The 24,483-nt window shown below is 35.6% G+C and overlaps 1 protein-coding gene across 1 annotated transcript in view; it reads left to right on the top strand.

The window, feature by feature from the left end:
• The first annotated feature begins 1,693 nt into the window (after window positions 1–1,693).
• LOC128996564 (E3 ubiquitin-protein ligase RNF123-like) overlaps window positions 1,694–24,483 on the top strand; it is a 30,663-nt gene continuing 7,873 nt past the window's right edge. The window contains exons 1-7 of the mRNA XM_054421959.1: window positions 1,694–1,805; window positions 5,619–5,775; window positions 6,733–6,829; window positions 7,838–7,943; window positions 8,706–8,820; window positions 8,983–9,078; window positions 11,535–11,679. Of these exons, the coding sequence (XP_054277934.1) occupies window positions 5,703–5,775; window positions 6,733–6,829; window positions 7,838–7,943; window positions 8,706–8,820; window positions 8,983–9,078; window positions 11,535–11,679 (632 nt within the window). The 5' untranslated portion in view covers window positions 1,694–1,805; window positions 5,619–5,702. The remainder of the gene's footprint in view (window positions 1,806–5,618; window positions 5,776–6,732; window positions 6,830–7,837; window positions 7,944–8,705; window positions 8,821–8,982; window positions 9,079–11,534; window positions 11,680–24,483) is intronic.

The following is a 24,483-nucleotide window of genomic DNA, read 5'->3' on the forward strand; positions in this document are numbered from 1 at the left end:
TATCAACCATGCATATATCACATTCTTAAAACTACCTAAGCTAACATGCTGAGCTGAAAAAGGCAAGCAATTGAAAAGGTCAATACCTGTAGCTTCGAAGGACGTGAGAACCTTGGTCAGTCTTGTGTAGGGTCTGCATATTTTGTTTTGACCTCGTGTACCATGGTTGTGTACGTGCCTGTGGAGAATGAGAGTGTTTAGGTGCTTTTTGGTATGTAAGAGACATGCAAAAATGTACAAGTTGATTACAGTTTGAATTTTTTCCTGTAAAAAAATAGGTTTGCAGTGTGTATTTGTGTCAGAGTTAGTGATGATTCTCAACATCTTCTTCTGGGCTACTAACACACTACTTATGGAGCTAGAATTTCCCCAAAACATCAAACCATAGACAATTCTACTTTGAAAAAGAGAGAAATAAACCATTCTTAAGCAATCAGGGGATATGCAGACTTTTAACTTTCTAACTAAACATATTATTCGGTGTAGAGATAAAAACGCCCTCGACTATCATGAAGCTTTAGAATTATATCAATATAATACAAGCTCATTAATTCACGTATTATTTATTTATAAACATAAACTTATCAAAAGATTGAAAATAAAACATATAGAGTAAAAATACCAAAACAACATAAAAAATCTATTTCAAAAATCAATATCAGAAAATCTATTTCTGTACCTTTAGAGTGGAGTAACCATTATATATCCCCTACATTAGCCTTATACCGTATTCCCAAAAATACACAAACAATTTATGTCTTCAAATAAACAGCTGTTACAACAAACTACTTGCGACGTTGGGTAGCTTAGTGGTTATAGTGCTCGGCTCGCCTAGTAATCAAAAGGTCGCCGGTTCGATCCTGAGAAAAGTCAGTAGCTTTTTGATGGTTCGAAACTGGACCTAGCTGTTTCTGACCATTGGGCTTTAAATAAATGATCCTGGCTTATGAAACCGCTGATCTTAGTCAGTAACAAAGCTACACAGGTCATCACACACCATTCTACACTAATCCTTCACTCATATTTGGGTTCAAATACGCACTTAGGTGGCGTCCCCATCTCAATGATTGATAATTAATTGATACTTGCGGGCCTTCGAAGGCCATGGCACGGCCACCTTTACCTACAGGCCGCGGCATGGTAGAATTGGCAAATTCACAAGTGGTGTTGTTTAGTGACAGACGTCGCATAAGATAACAAGGCAGACAGGTGACATGAGCTCATTAATTCGCACTTTATTGATCTAAATTTAAATTTATGAACATAAATGTATTAAAATATTGAAAATAAAACATACAGAATTAAAAACCAAAACAATATGAATTACAAATCTATATCTGTACATTTTAAGCGGAGTCAATATTGTCATAAGTCCAGTAACCAATATTTCGTAATAATACACAAATACCATTAGCTGCTTCCAAACAAAATAGCTGTTACAACACCACTTATGACGTTGCCACTTCAAAGGCCACAGCCTGAAGTTAAAGGCGGCCGTGGCCGTGGCCTGGAGTTAAAAAGGTGGCCGTGTTTGGTGAACATTGAAGCGATATCAAACTGGTTAAGGCTGTACAGTACAGCTTCATAGTACTTAAATTAGCTTGGACTCAAGTCACTCAAACTTGGCTGAAGCTGGCTGACGACCATCTGACGACTGACGAGTCCGATCCGAGCACTCAAGACGAAAAATATTGAATTTCGTAAACAAAACAAAAGCAAAAATTAAAATGTTATGAATTGGAATCGAATTTAACTTAATTAATTATTAGTTATTGAAGTTGGTGTTTGTGACATTACTTTCATAGGTTGGTATATTCATGTTTATCTAATGTGTTTATAGGATTCCACATAGAAATACATTGTCTAATTTATTATAAGTTAAGTGTGCATCACTGCAATTGATTTTGTCACTAGGCCCTAGATTAAGTTAACATTTCTTTTAGGCCTACCAGACTAGCAAGTAGCCTACTGTACATGTAGTACGGCATTTATCATAAACCCTACTCATTTATCATAAACTTGATTACTTAAACAAACCTTATTCATCCCTCTCTGATTTCTAATACAGGCTAGTTTTCTGATTTCTTAAAATCTGCAGATGAAAAACTTGCCTGAGTGCAAAACCAAATAGCATATTTTCTGTTGTAGCCTAGGTTGTAAAAATAAACTTACTGCTACATACATACATACATACTTAATAACCAATCTTAATACTAGTTTTTGTCTCCGTTAAGTTAACTGTCTATGTCATGAAAACTTAACTCCACTAGATATTTTTTCAATTCTAATTTGAATTTTGTTAAGCTCTGAATTTAAAGTAATATTTTCGGTAGGGCCTGGTACAATTTCATTCCCATGTAATCTGGTTTGTGTTAAAAATTTTTGAGTTTATGTTGGATTGCATGTTTGCCCTTTGTTCGGGTGTTGTAAGTGTGATTTGTAAAAGTTGGTTTAATGTTCTGTGATTTTATATAGAAAACTGATTCAAAGATAAAAAGTGAAGGGACTGTGAGAAAGCCAAGTTCTTTAAAAACATTTTTGCAGCTGGTCCGAGGCGGCATGCCCAAGATTGCTCTTACTGCCATGTTCTGCCAAACAAAGATCTGCTCAAAATTCTTCTTCACAGCTTCCCATAGTATGATTGAATACAAAATGTGTTGTTCTATTAGGCCAAAATATACACAAGTTTAGAGAGAGCCAGGTTTCCGAATGTCCTTATTCTTCGAAGTACAAAGACACCTCGAGCCAATGACCCCTCCAGTTTTTTTTTATTTGTGCATCCCAGCTCAATTTATCATCCAATCTCACTCCCAAAAAGTCGGCAGTTTTTGAAATTTGGATTTGATCCTCTCCAATTAATAGGTTCGGAGTCCTATTATTTTTTAAATTTTGTCTTTTAGCGAATTTCCCATATAGGGAATATTAGCGAATTTCCCATATAGGGAATAAGCTATTACCGTAGGTCTCATGGTAAGACCTAGACCCGGGACCGATTTACTTTTTCATTTTGAGGGCCCCATAGGCCAAAAACACCATCAAATTCATATATCTAATATATAAAATTCTCGTGTCACAGTGTTTGTCTGCAAACTCCTCCGGAACGACTTCACCGTTCGTTATGAAATTTGGTGTGTAAATTCTGTAGGTATGCGAATCGGACGTAAACTATTTCCCGTTTCGAAATTCTTAAAAGGGCTCCGCCCCAGTGGCTCTGGAGTTTCCCATGTTAACCTTATGAGAAATGGAATTAATGAATCTTAACAGCTGTTTCAATTAAACAAGTTGGTTCTGTTCTATGATGTTCAATAGCATTAAAGTTACAAGGATTACCAACAGGGTGCAGCACTATTATTTCTTTTACATTTATGACAACAGCTAATTTGCAACCAAAAGGTGAGTGAGCGTAGCGAACGAACTTCAACCTGGAGGCGAGTTAGCGTAGCGAACGAGCTAACCTGAAGGCAAGTGAGCGCAGCGAACGAGCACCAACCTAAAGGTGAGTGAGCGTAGCGAACGAGCTCCAACCCAAAGGTGAGTGAGCGTAGCGAACGAACTTCAACCTGGAGGCGAGTTAGCGTAGCGAACGAGCTAACCTGAAGGCAAGTGAGCGCAGCGAACGAGCTCCAACCTAAAGGTGAGTGAGCGTAGCGAACGAGCTCCAACCCAAAGGTGAGTGAGCGTAGCGAACGAACTTCAACCAGGACGTGATTGAGCGATGCGAACGAGATCATCTTGAAAATTAAACGTAACGGTACTTTCTTTCCATCGGTCTGTCTTAGGGGAAACCTATAACTTAGGCGATACGAAGTTCGCCGGGTCAGCTAGTATATATCTAATATATAAAATTCTCGTGTCACAGTGTTTGTCTGCAAACTCCTCCGGAACGACTTCACCGATCGTTATGAAATTTGGTGTGTAAATTCGGTAGGTATGCGAATCGGACGTAAACTATTTCCCGTTTCGAAATTCTTAAAAGGGCTCCGCCCCAGTGGCTCTAGAGTTTCCCATGTTAACCTTATGAGAAATGGAATTAATGAATCTTAACAGCTGTTTCAATTAAACAAGTTTGTTCTGTTCTATGATGTTCAATAGCATTAAAGTTACAAGGATTACCAACAGGGTGCAGCACTATTATTTCTTTTACATTTATGACAACAGCTAATTTGCAACCAAAAGGTGAGTGAGCGTAGCGAACGAACTTCAACCTGGAGGCGAGTTAGCGTAGCAAACGAGCTAACCTGAAGGCAAGTGAGCGCAGCGAACGAGCTCCAACCTAAAGGTGAGTGAGCGTAGCGAACGAGCTCCAACCCAAAGGTGAGTGAGCGTAGCGAACGAACTTCAACCTGGAGGCGAGTTAGCGTAGCGAACGAGCTAACCTGAAGGCAAGTGAGCGCAGCGAACGAGCTCCAACCCAAAGGTGAGTGAGCGTAGCGAACGAACTTCAACCAGGACGTGATTGAGCGATGCGAACGAGATCATCTTGAAAATTAAACGTAACGGTACTTTCTTTCCATCGGTCTGTCTTAGGGGAAACCTATAACTTAGGCGATACGAAGTTCGCCGGGTCAGCTAGTATATATATATATTTAAATATGTGTCCGTTAGCGCGATAACTCGAGCAAAAATGATCCAATTTTGATGAAATTTGGTACAAACGTGTAAACCTACGTCTATTCGAACGAGTTCGCGAACCAGCATAATCGGACTATGGCAACAGGGGTTTATGGGGGGTTTTATGGGGTAAAAATTGATTTTTCCCATTTTCGACACTTAAAACTTTCTAAACTTCTCTCGAGACCATTTTGAAGAGCTTAAAAAAACAAATAATTTAGTATACTTGAAGTGTTTTTGAATGTTCAATGACTACGGAGAAAATTAAAAAAATTGTAAATTTAAAATTCCCATGTTACCTATTCTTATGGAGAATAAATAAACTGTTGTGGTTTGCTTGTTTATTGATATATTTTAATCAAATTTGGCAATTTGGTTTATTTCATATTCAGCTATCAATATAAAAAAAAACCCCCACCTCAATATCTTCCCCGTAGCAGCAAACCTAACTACTCACTAAAATTAATGTCATTTAAATAGGAAATAAATTTGAAAATTTATAGGGAATATTTTAGTAGGAATCAAACCCGGTAAATGGAAATTCGCTTAGTATGCAGGTTTGCTGCGACGGGGGTATTTGCAGTTTGGATACACTTATCCTGTTTTTTGTGAATTAAATTTGAGTTGTTTGAAGAAAAAAAGTCAGCCAGATCATTTGCTCTTTGATTAGATCCTGCCTCCAGGGCCGCGTTGTCAGTCCCCCTTACGAACAACGTCGTATCATCCGCAAAGAGGTAGACGCTGTCCTGCAGAACAGTATCTGTTATGTTATTGATGTAGACCAAGAAAAGGAGAGGTCCAAGGACAGATCCCTGGGGGACGCCATTGGAGATCAGTTTTTTTTGTTAATGAAATTCTTTAAGTTTTTGAATTTGTGTTTTTTAAAATCTCTAGGTTAAGTTTTGGATTAGGCTATGATAGCTTAGCTATTTTTGTTTCTACTGTATATCCAATGACAGAGGATTGCTGATTTTCAACTTTAAATCTAAGTATTGATCATTTTTTAGGTACCGGTAGCCGACAAAATCGTACAGGACAAACTCAACCACAAGTTTAAATATATCACAAAGTCTCTGGAAAAGACATTCACAATGAAGAGAAAGGAAATTGCAACCGAGGAAAGCTCTACAAGTAACCTAAAGATTACTTTCAAAGATCAATCAGGTAAATTAATTGTAGAATACTTAAGCTTTGTTTTAATACACACCCATTGTTATTTAGGCCTACTCTTAGGGTCTTTTTACATTTAACTATTGAAGCCCTGGTATATCAGCCATCAAGAGTTAAGATTTCAACAGTTTTGCAATTTTGCATTGCTATGTTTAAATTAATTATTTAATTAACCACTTTAGTTTTCATTTAATTACTTCAAGACACATTATACTACTTGTCAATGAGTAACCAGCAGTTTATAAATTAGTGGCGTCTGTAGGCTACATTGGTGCCCCCCTGCAGTACATACAGATGACGCCTCCCCCCTTACCATATCTGTTTTATTCGTTATATCTCACTGTAATATTCTGGAAGAACGGCATAAGTTATTTCAGGATTTAAAATTTAAAATAACGCTCTTCTTTCTTCTGTTGCAAAAAGTTTGTTGCTAGCTTGCCTAAGTCAATCCCCCTCTCTTTCAATATTAGGGCTAGAGAGCTCAGTCTTGACTTTTTCATTGCTTTTCTAAAATATGTTTAAATGAGTTTGAGATTGGAGAAGGATCTGTAGGCTAAGAAAACAGGATCAATAAGACCCTTTAAAATACATGTGTAATAAGTTGAAAACATTATCATTGTTTCCCGCGGTCACGGAAACGTCATCTTTTCCCGTGGTTGAGGTAAAATGTTGAATATCTCCTTCGGTCTTGAAGACATCATCATCGCTAACTGCAGTCACACAAACAACGTCATCCTTTCCCGCGATCGTGGTGAGTGTTGACAGTCTGACCTCAGCGCATGTCACTTTTAGACTTGACTCTTATTATTACACAGTTATATTAAAAATTACTTCTAAATCTCCTATAATATGCAGCAAATTTGCTACTTTAAGCCCTACATATTAACTTATTATATGTAGGTATTTTTCTTCATAACGTATAAAAAGTGAGTTTTTAATGAAATGTTTCAGATATTGGTGTAATATCGTTGCATGTATTTGGTACTGAATCACCAAAAACAATTCTGGCGGTCGACCCGCTCTCAAATGAAACAACTGATCGATCTATGTAAGTTACCACCTATATAATTTTTATTCAGTATAATTTACCTTTTTTCGGTAGCCGAATGTGTTCCCCAACAGTTGAGTTCTGCAGTACGCGTTTCGTGTCAATTACGACACATCTTCAGCTGCGTAGTACAGGTTAAAACAGCTCACATTGAGATTGCTTGTCACATATTAAAATAATTGACACCTTAGGCTACCAAAAAAGGTAAATTATACTGAGTTATTGACAGTTGTCTAGGCTAACAAAAATATGGTTTTTATTGTTCTCAAATCAATGCCGGTACATTTAGATAAATTTGATACTAATGACCTGTCTTGTAACATGATCATATAAAATCATTACTAACTGAAAATAACTAATTTCTTTCTGCTACTCTTGGTTGGCTTTTATATTTTTAGTTGATTTTCTAAAAGTAAAAAAAAGTATCAACCCATTGTTGTTTAAATACTTTTTGTTTTCATATTAAATTAATATTTTAGGTTAAGCAACACCATAAGTCCATTTTGAACCAAAATAAAAGCCAAAAAGGAAAAATCTTTGTCCTCTCCTACTAATGTAAAAAGAAGCAAAATCGGTGTTGTGTGAAATCGTTTTTCAACTCCCTAATGTTTTCAACTTCCACCCAAACCGGACACCGTACTTATTTAAGGTTGGCCCTCCACTCCAACTAAGCTACTACTACTTATTAAGTTCAACATGAATTGCACATGTATAAGATTTAGAATGAAGAGAGCATAAAAAGACCTCAAAGCTACACTTGTTTGTGTAACTCCTTAGCCAACTGAACTACTATGTCATCATTGACCAAATGGGTCGATTTCCGCTATAAGTACACGATGACACTTGCACTTGGGTTAGCATTTAGGTTATCACGCTGAGAAACGTGTTGATGATAGGCTACACATGTGAGTCATTGCCTACGGTTTAATATATCATTTAAAACATTTTGTGTAAGCTGCCAATATTATTTGTAAGGCAAACGCTAGTTTTATATTCTTGGGTTTGCAGTCTGGAGAACACAAGGGTATGGGTTCATAAGGTCCTGGACGGAATCGAACCTCCAATGAGAACAATCCAAGTTGACAATCGTCCTGGAAGACTAGGATTACCTCAGGTGATTAAAAAATGCATTTTTATCTACGTGAGAACTTCAATCTCCCGAATCAATCGGTACCATACCAAATTCGAGTGTTAAAAAACCAAACTCGTTGGATTTGTACTGAAATTTTTGGTAATTTTGTAGAAAATAGGCTTATTTAAGCCGAGCAATACACTGGTGATCGCAGAACACGTTTGCGATCAAAAAGATGTATGGTAATTTTACCATACGTAGACTACATCATTCGTAGATGTTAAGGATTTTGCCGTAATTACAGCTTTTGCCTGATTTTTCAACAATTCTTATTACTATAGTTTCATGTTAAAAGATTTTTTTGTACAATTCGGATTGTTGTAGTTTGGGTAATTGAGGTTCTAGTTAAGACGTTTTAATTTTACCACAATGACGTTAACTAGGCAGTACCTACTGCTGCAACCCAGCTATTTTTGTAGGTCTTTACAGTGCAGTGTAACTTGCACTTTCAAAACTGTAGTTTACTATTGGACTAACAGCTGCTTCTGGCCAACTTACATCGATGGTGCATAGTAAATAGTAAATTAAGTATTTGTGGTGAAAACCTCTTTCCAGTTTTAAAACATAAAATGGAGTGGTTTTCTGGTTCAAAATGATCTGTGAAACTGTTCACAGCATTGCCTACATCTCAGTCCAACTTTTAACATACTGGCAGTAAAAAAAAAAATCCTTTCGGGGTTGAAGTGATGTTTAAAATAACCCGATTTATTGACATTAATATTTTGACTATTTGCCTTCTTACAGGTTAGGTTTGACAGCACGGCACAGGTCGGCACCTTAGTCATGAGCGCTGACCGCCTCTGCGCACAGGCGCAAAGCAACTTCAGTTCAGTCAAAGCAAACGTCTGTTTCTACTCTGGTTGGTATTTTTGCTAGACTGAGTGGTAATGACCATATATTTGATCAAGTTCCCTTATAAACGTTATAGATGATTAAAAAAAAAATGATCCTCGGAGATGTATGTTTTTAAGATCTAAATAATCCTGGTCCATCAACACTACTGATATTGTGTGTTGACCAGGCAAGTGGCAGTATGAACTGCATCTGGAGAGTAAAGGTGTGATGCAGCTGGGCTGGGCAATGGCGGAGGCAGACTTTTCACCTGACACTGGAGTCGGTAAGTTGACGATTTTACACAGAATCATTCAGTACATTTCCGTAAACATGGTATAATGTAGACCAGAGAGTGCCGAGCTTGATAAGTGACCCAAGGGTTATCATAAAATAAGGGACAACGATGAAGACAGAGAAATATTGTACATCTACTTAATACAATAAGAGTTTGCCTATAACATCCCTTTTCCAGCCATACTTAACCAAGTTTTACAATTGAGGTGTAATTTTAAAGCTTATGATCAAGCAAAGGTACGGATGGTAACAAAAAAAAAATGATTTCCTTAAGGGCTTTGCCCCGTCACAATTAATTTAATTCTAGAGTTAATTTTCAAAGATCCAATGATGCAAACTAACTTTCTTTATAACTTTAAATTTGAAATGTAATTTGACAGCTGTTCCTTCAGTTGAATGTTTAACCACTGACTGTCAGATTGAAAAAAAGAGATTAAACAGTTTATGAACATTTTTCCACAATGTGACCTGAGGTAGGTAAACCACTCATTCTGTAGTTTGAAAAATCAACCAATTTATTGTAAGTTAGTACAGTAGACTCCCTCTTATCCGCACTCCTTGGGGACCGAGGCCAGTTCGGATAACGGGTTTTCTGGTTAAACCGACGTCCACAAAAACTCGTTAAAACGGACCGTTTAAATTAAAAGACGACGATGACATTCCCGTGAACTTGGGAGACGACGATGACGTTTTCGTGACCGGGGAGACGACGATGACGTTTCCGTGACCGCGGGAGTCGACGATAACGTTTCTGTGAATGCGAGAAACGACGATGTCCAAAAATATTGCTTGACGATGATGACCGCGGGAAATTATTTGAATTAAGCTACGATCGAGGAAGATGATGATAACTTTACTGTGATCGCGGGAGACGATTATAATGTTTCCGTTACCGCTGAACAATATTAGGATTTTTTAACGACAACGGAGGGTAGTGGTGATGTTTCTGTTACTGAGTGAGATATTCAGTTATTTTTCAGTTATCGCAGAAAATGATGATGGTGTCTCTACTAGATGATTACAATTAGGCCACTTGGAAAACAACCCATAACTCACAATAATTACATACTACATAAAAGTACATAAAGCCAGGGGTTGGTGTAGTAATCCTTCAGAAAATTGGTAAAATTAAAATTATCAGTATTAAGAATCTATTTTTCAGGCGTCTGTATAGAGATTCGATAAATTTTGGTATCAACATATCACTATTTTTAGGAAGTTATTAATAAATTGCAGGTTTAAGGATTAGTTTTTAATTTTTGGATTATTTAATCAGTAGGCTAATATATAAAAATTGAATACTTGTGTCAGGCAATAATACAGCAATCATAATTTTCTTTCCTTAACTGAGAATGGTCTTTTCGATAACTAAAATAGCGTGCTGTGTTAGCGCTAAAACAGCATTGTGGGAGTTGGCACAAAACACTTTGGAAATTTTTGTATGAAAAGTACGACCTGAACTACCTGGGGTTTTTTTTTTTACTCATGAATTACTCATGAATTTTTTCTGGTTGACCTGGTGGACACCCTGATACTGTATACATATTTGACTTAAATTTAGGAGATCATTGTATTTAGACACGTGATCACTGGTCTCAAATCTTTCTCTTGAGAGTCCGGTTAAAGAGATGTCATTTCCGCCGAGTGGAAGTCCGGTTTAACCAATGTCCGGTTTAAAGGTGTCCGGATAAGAGGGAGTCTACTGTACTGTAGTTTATTCACCCAATAACTATCCTAAACAAACATAATCTTGAAAAGGTAAATTAGTGTTGTAATGTATTCCTTTGGAAACAAGTTTTGCACCCTGTTATTCTGCGCAATTTGCACACGGGTCCCCTTGCGTTCCTTTAATTTTTCATATGTATATGACCACATGATAGTTCAATTTTTAATTTTAACTCGTTAAAGAAGACACATAACGTACTACTTTCCATAGAATTATTTTGAAGATTATTTTGCTGACCGATTTGCTAGGCTACGGACTAGCGCTCCGTTTGTTGGTTATGCAAGTTTGGCTCTAAACGTCCGCAGGTAGCACTAATTCCCAATGAAATAAAAATGAAATAAATTCAATGAATGCACTGTGTAAGTCTTGACGCTACAAACCAGGTAATAACTTTAATTGTATAAGAACTAAATCTGTAAAATTTGTAATTTGCCACCATTTTGTTTCTACTAATGTTAGGAATCTGAAATGTTCACAAAGTATTTTGAAAACATACTGAATAAATTATGTAAAGTTTCAAAACTTTTGGTGCATAAATGGCCTAGTAATAAGTAAGTTATATAAGTAGTTAAGTAGTATAAGTTAAAACGTCCAAAATCCTTCTTGGGACGCTTTGTGCATTATCTGCGAGTTGTACGTAGCTAAAATGGGAACAGATTAGTTTACATCTACAACTTATCTGTTGGAACTATCGTAACCTAACCAGCTGTTCTATGCAGGTGACAGTATCCATTCGTTTGCTTACGACGGCAACAGACTACGCAAGTGGAACTTGGTTACGTCAGATTACGGAGAAGCTTGGCAGGTCGGGGACATCATTGGCTGTACCATCGACTTGGACCAAGGCGACATACACTTTTATAGGTAGAGTGATTTTATTACAGAGGGACCTGCAGATACCTAATCATTTCAATATAAATAGTTTTATATATGTTATATCACTAATCCAATTTAGTCTCTGGCGACTAGTTTCAATACAAAAGCTTCATTTTCAAGCCTCTATTTTCTAAAAAATTATTTGAACTTACTGTTTCATCATATTTTGTTGTGGTGTTTCCGGACCAATTGATTGACAAATAAATAAAAGGTTAAAATACCTGATTGTCGCCTTGTGGTCCAAATTGTTGTCCTAGTTCTTATACGGATCCGACGATGGCGCTCGCGCCGAAATGTACATAATCCACTAGGACAACAATTTGGACCACAAGGCGACAATCAGGTATTTTAACCTTTTATTTATTACTGTTTCAGTTTCCGTTTACGATGTTGTGCTTATTTTCTTTATTGAGTTATTATCAACGTCCTCAATCCTATCAAATACTATATTAAGGCTAACATTTAATTTTGAAATTTTTCATTAGAAATGTTGAAAGGAAATTTATTTGTTACTTTGTACATTTCATAGCTTTCTAGGATGATAATTAAGGAGCCATTACTGCATTTTTTGTTTAATCATGTGTAGCCTACAGTGAACTTAGAATATTGTGTTCAACTTGAGGAGGTGTTCATTAAATATTGAACCTTTACTTGAATGAGCTGTTAGTCCGTTATACATTTTTGGAGATATGCTGCTGGATAGTTTGTACACTCCTGCGTCCTCTAGGCTATTGGAATCTGTTAATTTTTTATGTACATTGATTTAAGTGCCTTTCTAATTTACCTGAGGTTTTTCAGGCCAATGTTATGTTTCTTTAGCTGTTTTAGGTATAATGCAAGTAACAGCCATATTCCATGGAAACAAGTTTTGCTCAGTGTTTGCAGTTGCTTACTGTCCTTTTGTTTATGGATGATATTGTCAATGATATTGCTTTTGTAGCCATTGTTAACGGCTATGCATTTTAATATTTTATATTCATCGTTGTAGTTAGCCTGAGACATAAGTAGGCTATTTCAAAAAGTCCATCAACAGGGCTATTGTAAGCGTCCATCTCATGTTATTGTGGATGATTAGAAGTTTAATGGTTGGTATGATCCGTGGTTTAAAAAGCGAAAGTGTGTAATCAACGTATCAAATAAAATTTAGTTTGAAAATTTTTTGATGGCAGAGAGGATGTTTTTATTTTTTAAACTGTTGAGATATATTTCAGAGAGCACAAAGACAAGCCCAAGCGAGTCTGAATTCTTGCAGGTAATATTTTATAGAGAAGGGAGTCTGAATAATTTAACTTCATAGGTATGGTTTCTTGCAAACAAGTTATATAAAGACTTGAAGTAATATATATATCTAAAGTCGGGACCACGTAAGTTTGCAGTTGGTGGCAGCGAATCACAAGACAAGGCTAGTGCGACGTTGCCACATCTTGCCACATCACCCATTGACAACACTAATTAAAATATACAAAGCAATATTTTCAAATCAGCTGGTATTATTACATTTCGCAACATCGCACCGTTCTCATTGGTTCATTCAAAACCATATGGTAAATAGGCTCCTCCCTCAACTGCAAACTTATGTGGTCCCGACTGTAAGTGCATTTTTTCCATATATGTGTCATAAGCCAAATTAAATAGACTATTACATGTAACGAGGAAGCGTATTTTCTAATCTAAGTTATCCCAATTTCAAACAAAATTAATATACAAGATGAATAAAATTCTGTAGGGAAGGTTTTTGATTATTTGAGTTTTGATCATTTAACCAACAACACAGCAGCTAGCACTAATTATATAAATTTGTTTCAGAAAAAAATCGTAGTCCTACCAATTTACTTTAGATATTAAAATCAATAACAAAAATCACTACTATTATTTAAAGTAATTAATGTATTTTAAACAAAATTAACCGTGCCAAACACATAAACAGCCAAGACAACTCATTATAATAAACCATAAACCAACACACAATTATTGTTATCTAAAACAATAAACTTTTCGATTAGATAAGACACGGTTCGTAAATTATTAATTATTGGGGAACACTTCTTAGTTTGAGTCTTAGCACTGAAAGTATGAAGCGGTTTCAAGTGATTATTGTAGGTTTTGCTTTCTTAAACATTTATTTCTCATCAGCAAGCAATTCATCAGTTACTATTTTGCCTGTATTCTCCTCCGAAGCTGATGATGTGTTTGCTGAAGAAGAGGTGGAGATGGATTTGAATAAAACTACAGGAACAGGGATGGTCCAAAAGACGACTTTGAATGGTAAGATAGACAACACGGCTACTAATGAAAGCACAATAGTTGGAGAGGTTAAAAAAATCACCACAGAAAAATCAAACAATGTAAAAGAAAATGGAACAAATGTCGAAATAAGATCTATGAATGAGAAGATGATGAGCAGCATAGATGAAGCAATTACTGCAAGAAGCATAATGGGTGAAGTAACAACTCCAAGCAACAACAAGGATAAAATAACAATTCCAAGTAACATTATAGATGGTGAAGCAACTTCAAGTAGCATCATAAATGGCGAAACAACTTCAAGTAGCATCATAGATGGTGAAACAACTTCAAGTAGCATCATAGATGGTGAAACAACTTCAAGTAACATTATAGATGGTGAAACAACTTCAAGAAGCATCATAGATGGTGAAACAACTTCAAGTAGCATCATAGATGGTGAAACAACTTCAAGGAGCATCATAGATGGCGAAACAACTTCAAGTAACATTATAGATCGTGAAACAACTTCAAGAAGCATCATAGATGGTGAAACAACTTCAAGTAGCATCATAGATGGTGAAACAATTTCAAGTAGCATCATAGATGGCGAAACAACTTCAAGAAGCATCATAGATGGTGAAACAACTTCAAGGAGCATCATAGATGGCGAAACAACTTCAAGTAGCATCATAGATGGTGAAACAAACTCAAGTAGCATCATGGTTAGTGAAACAACTCCAAAAAACATGGATAGTGAAAAAACTTCAAATAGCATGATAGATAGTGAAACAACTTCAAGGAGCATCATAGATGGCGAAACAACTTCAAGTAGCATCGTAGATGGTGAAACAAACTCAAGTAGCATCATGGTTAGTGACACAACTCCAAAAAACATGGATAGTGAAAAAACTTCAAATAGCATGATAGATAGTGAAACAACTTCAAGTAGCACCATAAATGGTGAAACAATTTCAAGTAGCATCATAGATGGTGAAAAAACTCCAAATAGCATCATAGATGTTGAAACAACTTCAAGTAGCATCATAGTTAGTGAAACAACTCCAAGCAACATAATAAATGGTGAAAAAACTCCAAATAACAACTTAAATGGTGAAACAAATCATAATTCATCAACTTTAATAGAAATGTTGAAATCGGACAATACAACTGAAAATCTAAGTGAAGAACCCCAGACTAGAAGTCACAACAGCAGTACAAATACTGAAGCAAATCATAACTCCTCTACTTTAATAGAAGGTTTGAAATCAGATGATGAAATGAAAAGTTCAAGCGAAGAACTACAACCAAGAAGTCTTAGTAACAGCATGAGTAGAGTGAACAGCGTAAAACCATCTTCTCCAGTAGATGAATTGAAAGAAGATGATGCAACTGAAAGTTCAAGTGAAGAACTAAAACCCAGGAGTCTTAGTAGCAGAATGGTTAGAGTGAACAACCCCACAACATCTTCTTCAGTGGATGAATCAAAATATGATTCAATTGAAAGTTCTAGCGAAGAACTAAAACCTAGAAGTTTTAGTAGTATTATTGGTAAAGAGAAAGGCCATGGCACACCGCCATTAATAGAAGAATCAAAATTAGATGTTAAAACTAAAGATATAAATGACAAACTATACACCAGAAGATTTGGATATAGAGATGAACCTGACCACCTACTTGAAACCCAAAAGACTGATAATGTAGATGATGACGATAATCTGTATGATAGCTACGAAAGAATTGATAGTGAAGAAATTGATGACACAAAAGAACGCTATGACGTAAACGAAAATAAAAATAAAGAACACCTTGTGTTTCAAGGGTCAAGTGGTGATAATATTGACAGGAGTTATGAGGATTATAATGTACACAGTCTAGATAAATCCTACATCCACAAAGATGATAGAGATCTCATTAGCTATAATTATGATGATCAAGATGATTCCGAATATGATGATGACTTTGGTACTTTATTTCGTAAACTTAAAGAAAATAATGAAAAATTTGGTAAAGCAGATGATAAGAGTGAAGAATATGATGAGAACTTTAGTAGTGCAGTCGATAAGAGTGGAGAATATTATGCAGACTTTGGTAGTGCAGTTGATAAAAGTGAAGAATATGATGCAGACTTTAGTAATGCAGTTGATAAGAGTGAAGAATATGATGCAGACTTTAGTAATGCAGTTGACAAGAGTGAAGAATATGATGCAGACTTTAGTAATGCAGTTGATAAGAGTGAAGAATATGATGCAGACTTTAGTAATGCAGTTGATAAGAGTGAAGAATATGATGCAGACTTTAGTAATGCAGTTGATAAGAGTGAAGAATATGATGCAGACTTTAGTAATGCAGTTGACAAGAGTGAAGAATATGATGCAGACTTTAGTAATGCAGTTGATAAGAGTGAAGAATATGATGCAGACTTTAGTAATGCAGTTGATAAGAGTGAAGAATATGATGCAGACTTTAGTAATGCAGTTGACAAGAGTGAAGAATATGATGCAGACTTTAGTAATGCAGTTGATAAGAGTGAAGAATATGATGCAGACTTTAGTAATGCAGTCGATAAGAGTGAAGAATATGATGCAGACTTTAGTAATGCAGTAGATAAGAGTGAAGAATATGATGCAGACTTTAGTAATGCAGTTGATAAGAGCAAAGAATATTATGAAAACTTGGGCAATTCAGTTGATAAGAGTGAAGAATATGATGCAGACTTTAGTAATGCAGTCGATAAGAGTGAAGAATATGATACAGACTTTAGTAATGCAGTCGATAAGAGTGACGAATATGATGCAGACTTTAGTAATGCAGTTGATAAGAGTGAAGAATATGATGCAGACTTTAGAAATGCAGTTGATAAGAGTGAAGAATATGATGCAGACTTTAGTAATGCAGTAGATAAGAGTGAAGAATATGATGCAGACTTTAGTAATGCAGTTGATAAGAGTGAAGAATATGATGAAAACTTGGGTAATTCAGCTGATAAGAGTGAAGAATATGATGCAGACTTTAGTAATGCAGTCGATAAGAGTGAAGAATATGATACAGACTTTAGTAATGCAGTCGATAAGAGTGAAGAATATGATACAGACTTTAGTAATGTAGTTGATAAGAGTGAAGAATATGATGCAGACTTTAGTAATGCAGTCGATAAGAGTGAAGAATATGGTAAGAACTTTGGTAATTCAGTTGATAAGAGTGAAGAATATGATGAGGACTTAAGTAAAATATATACCTACCCCCAGAATAAAAATCGTAAGAGGGTTTCTACTAACACATACTACTACTCCAACTCTAGAAGTAATGAGATTAGTGACGAAGATAGTAGCCTCATTCAACATTATGAAGAGGAAACTCACAGCCCTTTGGTTAAGTTGATTGAACGATTCAGAAATGATATGAATGGAGATGACGTAGGTAATAGTGAAATCTACAGTTCAGATGAATATGACATTAGTACACGCAGAAGCAAATTTGACAGAAATGGACGAGTTGAGGATAATTTTTACCAGAATTTTGATCGTTTTGATAGCTATGAACCTGAAGTAGAAAGGGAGCGATATGTTAGACGTGGAAGAACCAACAAACGCATGCGTACTGATTACAGGGACTATGACAGTTCTGCCAATCTCAGGACAGAGAGTAGTGTGCTGAATCCATTTACAACAATAATTGACGAAATATATAAACTATTGCATCATCTGGGTTGAGTTCAATCATGGGCTAATTAGGCTTAAAAATATATTCAAGCAATCAAAATAAGTAATCATTGATTTTAAATTTAAATAAATATAAATACTCGCATAAAACTATACGAATGAAAGAAGAACATATGTTTGATCAGCTTAGTAAATTGGAGGTGTACCTGCAAATAGAGGTAAAATGTTCATACTTATTAAATTGGATTTTTTCTCACAGTTGTGAAGTTATTCAGAGGACCGTATATTGTACATCAAAATTCCTGTATAAAACTCTGAGTTTAAGTTATATATGTGTACACTTTTCTAACTAAAACTGTCTAAAAAGGTACAATTTTAGATATTGTCCTGGTTAAACCAAACCTTAGCTCCTTCCTTGTGCTTGCTTTATCCAATTCAAATAAACTTGTTTAAAACTACTATTTCACAACTCAAAAATTGTTCAAAAACCTGTTTTACTGGCCAAAGTATTTGTAATTAACTTTTGAGGCATAATATGAACCAGCGATCTTTTGATTTCCAAGCGAGCACTTTAACCACTCAGTCACCCTGCTATGGCTGTATAAGTTGCTGATTATTTTGTGATAGTATTTTTTTACTATCATCCCAAAAGGAATGTTTTTTTATGTAGGGGATTTTATGAGGTAAAACTACAGAACTGAATTTTACAAAACTAGCATTTAATACCGCTTCAAGTCTTTGAATTGATTTCTCTCGTCAGCTGCCGTTTTTTCGTAAAAAATATATCCGATTTGTGCTTTGGTTTTCGACTTTACTAACTTTAATAATTTCTTGGATTGCTCTTATTTTAAATATCCTTATAAATACCACCGTATCACAATATTCAAAATATTATTAAAGGGAATCCAACTTTCTCCATAGAGAATTCACAACTGAAAAAATATCTTGATAGAAACCAAAGTCTTCATTGACAATAATTGTTTTGTATTAGCAAATTTACTATACAGGGAGTAAGTTATTTTGTTTGAGATTTCAATGTCAAATATTAGGGAATAAGGTAGTTTTTTGCAACCTTGGACTTCACGTGGATTAAGTTAGCTTCTTTAAGTCTTTCCTCAAAGCGATTCTAAACATTGCCTTACTGGTGTGAAAAAATGTGAAGTCTTATCAACTAACAATGGAGTAATTAAAACAGACAATACAAAACAGCAAATAATAAAATTGAGTTCGTAGATAAGTGTTAAACTGCTAGAACAATGTTCATGGGGAAGGATTTGAAACATATTGTTTGAGTTGCAGTTCCATTTACCATGTTAAGCAATATAATTCTAAATGATTAGTTGTAAAAACAATTAAAACTTAAATACTTCACATCATGAAACAGCTGATTATGAGCTCCTTTGCTATCAATTTCCTCACTCTTATAAAATATGTTATGCCAAAAAAATGTAACTTTTCATTACAAATGTACACTTGTGCAATGTGCAATGTTGTACAAATGTGTATACTTTTTTGTTGCTTTCTTTTTACAGAAAATAAAATTCAGGATTCAAGCTGAGAATAATGATTCAATAAACTTACTGGATCTAACTTTCTCAAAAAATAACAATTAAAAAATATATATAGTCTTACAGACCATCAACCTCAACCTCTATATTCATCCACAATCAGACAAGATGGCCGCTTACAATAGCTTTGTTCATTTACTTGGCTAAAATACCTAGATTAAAAATACCTATGGCTCAGGGGCTGACTATTACCCCAGATTTGTGTGTTTTTTCACATTTCCTCCGAATGTTTGCTAGATATATGTACCGATTATCGTTTAGAGATTACGTAGGCTATCTTTTAAATAAGAAACCTTTGTTTGGATAAAGGTGGTTTCATCAAACTGCCATTAATATGTTAACATTAAATTTGCTTATGCTTACAAATAATGATTTTAATGGGAAATAACTTTGATTTTCGAAAACAAACAAAAAATTAAAACCAAGGGAGATTAATAACTTCGGTACTGCACCACAAAAAGTGAAAGTTTTTTTTTTAGCAAACCATAGTGAGTTTTTAAAGCTTTACGTTGTTAACGTTTTACGTTTTGTGGCCTGTGTATTTATTTATTTATATATTTGCCAACGGATTAACACCTATAATACAGTTTGATTAGAAGGACAGTTTGAATTGGTCGTAATCGTAAGTATACCAACGTACCATACGTTTACATTTAAGAAAAGAACCGTAGAGTTGGTTTTTGGTACTGCTACTTTTCCTTAGAACCGGTGGTAGCAGTAAGAATCATTTTTACGTGCAAACACATCACTATTTACAACTATAGTTATCGTTAGTGCTGCACCTTATTTCTTATTAAATTTAATTGACGTCTTACTGTATAATTTTTGCGTTCTCTGTCTGGACTTCAAAATGTTAGTTTATGCTATGGAAATGATTAAACATTAGTGAAAGATGTTTTTAGCATACCATCATGAATTTTTAAAGCTTGGCGTTGTTAACGTATAATTGTTTTGTGGGATGTGTATTTATTTACCTACCCATTTATATATTTGCCAACGGATTTCCAATTTTACAGTTTGATTAGGCCTAAAAACGATTATCTTTTTTATCCAACTTGGGCAGTCATGACCTACCTTCTACCGGTGCCGTATGTGTCCAATGTCTATTACACGTTTTACTTATTTTTTGTTTTGGCCAATTTATGTTTAATGTTTCGTGTACGTGTATGTGTTATTTTTGTGAACTTTAAACCTTATGACAAGACGACCATTCCATGGAATAAATCAATGTACGTTTGACCTGAAGATGTATTTTTACAACACGAAACGGCCGTAGTCAACTAACTACAAACCAGGATCATTTGACGGATATAGGTAATTTAAACCTTTTATTGCAGTAGTAAGGTTGAGGTAGTATTTTTAACTACTTTTAACCAGTGTGAAAAGTAACTTTTATTCCTAAACGACATGGTATATTAGGTGAGGTCAATACTTCAGTATGATAATATTTTTTTTTTTTTGTTGGGCATCACTCACCTTACTGAAGTCACGAGAACGTAGTCCTTGTCATGTCACAATCATACACAGTTCATGCACATAAAAAAAGGTTAGGCGCTCACAACGATTGCGTGAGAAGAGGAATAACCTTGAAAACACCGCACGTTGATTTTGGTGCGGCGAAACGTCGGTGTTGAGAACTTTTGTCCGATATTTTAAATTTGGATTTATTTTTATTTTTATTTTTGTATATTTTTTATGTGCATGAACTGTGTATGATTGTGGCATGACAAGGACTACGTTCTCGTGACTTCAGTAAGGTGAGTGATGCCCAACAAAAATATTATCATACTGAAGTAACTTTTAATTACAGGCCTACCTTAGGGCTATGCCTCATAGATCTATAAAGCAATTCCTTTTATCATTAGATATAAAATATGGACTAACTCGATCGGGTAACATTTAATTGCGAAGCATTCGTTTTGGCTTTGAAACTGTCAGATATTGTATTTGCGAAGGTTTTTATGTATTCCTATACAGTAATAGTTTTGCCAGCATATCTGGAAAAATGCACACTAAATATGCAAACCAACTCCAGTTCTGAATATGAGGTTTCTACTTACTACAAGATTCCCGTACGTAGAACGGGCAAACAGCTAGTCATTCATAAACGAAAAAACAGAAAACAATTGAAAAAAAAACTTTGTTCCCATACAATATCACAGCTATTTGCATTATAATCTTAAAAAGCCAAAGAAACATAATAAAATAAGTCTGAAAAACCACAAGTAAATTAGGAAGCCAATTAAATCCACAAACATCAAAATTTACAGATTCCAATAGCCTAGAGGACACAGGAGTGTACAAACTATCCTGGCTGTGAATCTTTGAAAATGTTTATCAGACAAGCAGGTCGTCCAATCAAGTAAATGTTTGAAATTCCCCATGCCCAAATTGAGGATACAACATTCTAAGTTCACTTAACACCTAAATAATTACAAAAACAACACTATTAACAGCTTTGGTGATAGCCTGAATATCTTTCACATGCACTAAAGGCTTAACAAACCTTATAGAAAGCTATAAAATCTACAAAGCAATAAGAAAATATCCCCACAAAGTTTTTATTGAAAAGCTTAATTTTGGCCGTGATACAGTAATTGATAGGATTGAGGATACAAAGGCTCATAATCAGCTGTTCCACCTTTTACAAGGTCAATGTTACCAGACAGAAGTCAATTATTTGTGTTGTAGAGGTCGTGAGGAACGAGCTGAGCCTTGGACCTTGAACGGAGAACCGGCTAAAACTGGTTTTGGAGTGGTGGGGGACGAGCGGTCGCCAGTCGAATGCTTTCTCCCGCTGAGTTCACATCGTGATTACGCGCCTTTCTAAAAACATTTTTCGACAAATTTACTCGATTTAGTTTAGCGTTTAGTGTGTTAGTTTAGTGTAGTTAAAATGTGTGATAATAGACACAACAAAGTAGGTGGTAAGATTTTGCATAGCCAAGCTAGGGAAATTATTTCTAACGTGTACAGTTTTATGAAAAGAGAAGCAGAGCAAGGACCTTTGTTATTGAAGCAAGTGCAACAGCGTGTAGCGGAAGCAACGGGAGTGTCCAAGGCGTCAGTGAAGAGGATTTTGAAGGAACAGAGAACCGCACCGGCGACAGGTCCCAAATTTTCTACACCAAGGAAAACGTGGCGAAAAAGAAATAAAAAGACTACTTTTGACGACTTTGATAAGACCGTAATAAGACGAACAATCCATGAATTTCATAAGGTTAGTGGTCAACGTCCTACCCTAAAAACTTTGCTACCAGTTTTGAGAGAGAAGATTGAGTTTAGAGGAGGTATATGGGCGCTGCGGCAAGTAATTAAGGAGCTTAACTTTAAGTGGAGAAAATCTGCCGATAATAGGAAGCTGTTGACTGAAAAACATGAAATAAGAGAGCAAAGGGTTAGTTTTATTCGACAAGTTAAACGTTATAGAGAAGAGGGTCGGCCCATCATTTACACAGATGAAACATATGTGCATGCTTCCCATACAAAACCTCAGTCATGGTCGGATGGAAGCAACAAAGGTCTTTTTACCTCTATTTCAAAGGGGCAATACGCAATAATTGTCCATGCAGGGAATGAAAATGGGTTTGTAAATGATTCATTGTTGATCTTTAAATCAGGTCAAAAGTCTGGGGATTATCATGACTGTATGAATTTTAAAAATTACAAAACATGGCTGACAGAAAAACTGATCCCGAATCTACCTCCAAATTCAGTGCTCGTCATAGACAACACATCATACCATAATAAACAAGTAAATCCTGCTCCAACTAGCAATTCCAAAAAAGCAGACATAGTGCAGTGGCTAGTTAACCACAAAATTCAGTTTCATGACAGCATGCTTAAAACAGAATTGTACCAACTTGTTAAACTTAATAAGAACCCTCACAAAACATTCGAAATTGACGCTCTACTAGCTGAACATAGCCACTCTGTCTTGCGCCTTCCTCCCTATCATCCCGACCTCAACCCAATAGAGATGATATGGGCCCTGATAAAAAACCACGTTGCACTAAAGAACGTAAGCTTCAAACTTAACGATTGTATTCAACTTGTACGAGAAAAAGTTCAAGATATTACACAAGACGAGTGGGCAAAGAGATGCGAGCACGTTCGAAACGTTGAAGATAAATACATGGAGTATGAAGTATCCCTTGAAGACATCACGGAAAGATTCATCATAGACATTGGAAGGGACAGTAGTGATGACGAAAGTAGTGATAGTGAAGAGTCCAGCCATAGTGATGGGGACATGAGTGGCATCGAAGAACTCTAACACAGACTACTGTCAGAAGAATGTAGGAAGTAAGTTGACAGCATTTATTACTTTAATTACTATGTTCCAAATCGCAGTAGGTGTAAACCAGTTAAAGATATTTATCAATATATTGAATTGCAAATATACAATTTATTGGCAGTATTATATTTTAAAACTTCATAATTAAGATATTATTTTCGTTCTCTCAAGAATACAAAAAAAAACTTTTAGTAAGCAAATAGAAATACATACTAACACTCAGAGTTAAACAATAATAATAATAAAACTGTATATTTTAGACGTACATCACTAATTATTTATTAGTAGGCGTTTAAACTTGAACGCAAATTGTTTTTGTCGAGAGGTAGGGCCTACGCTAATGTGCACCGTCAGGGTAGTACATCGCTGCGCCTCGCCGCCGCTGCATCGCGCATTTCCCCTTCGCCGGCAGCCACTCCCACCCTATCCTACCGCTCCCCCAACTCAGGGCTCATCTCGTTCCTCACGACCTCTATCAGTCTCTGTGCGTGCTATAGCCGCACATTATTTTATGTTAACATAACATATTCGTGTTTGTATAAGTTAAGTGTTGTATTTTTGTGTACTGACAATGACCATGTGTTCTAATAATTTGAAGAGGATTAGAAGCTTGAAAATGAAACTGTTGTTTAAAAACTAGTTACCCAAGACTGAGACTTAACTAGGATTGACAACATAAGGTAAACCTATTTATACTGTTATAAATCAATCCTGTTAGCAATGATGAGTACCTAATTATTTACTTAGTTCATTCCTTCCATAATTCCGCCCTCCGATTGGGAAAATCATTAAATTTTAACCTTCCCAATATTGTTAACACTGCAATTTGTGGGTACCCCTGATTATTACAAGTTTCTAAATCTTGTTTGTCAAAATCAATTTTAGAATACAAATTCAGCAATAACATTAGTACATCTAATAGCTATTTACCTTATTTACCTTTACAAGTGTAGTAAGAGCGTTTTTACATCACGCAGGTGAATGTTGTGCAACGAGTGGAAACAAGTTGCATAATTCACCTACCTGATGTAAACACGCTTGT

Source organism: Macrosteles quadrilineatus, unplaced genomic scaffold, assembly GCF_028750875.1.
Source record: "Macrosteles quadrilineatus isolate MER2022 unplaced genomic scaffold, UCM_ALF_1.0 Scaffold_6__1_contigs__length_79288215, whole genome shotgun sequence".
NCBI lineage: Eukaryota > Metazoa > Arthropoda > Insecta > Hemiptera > Cicadellidae > Macrosteles > Macrosteles quadrilineatus.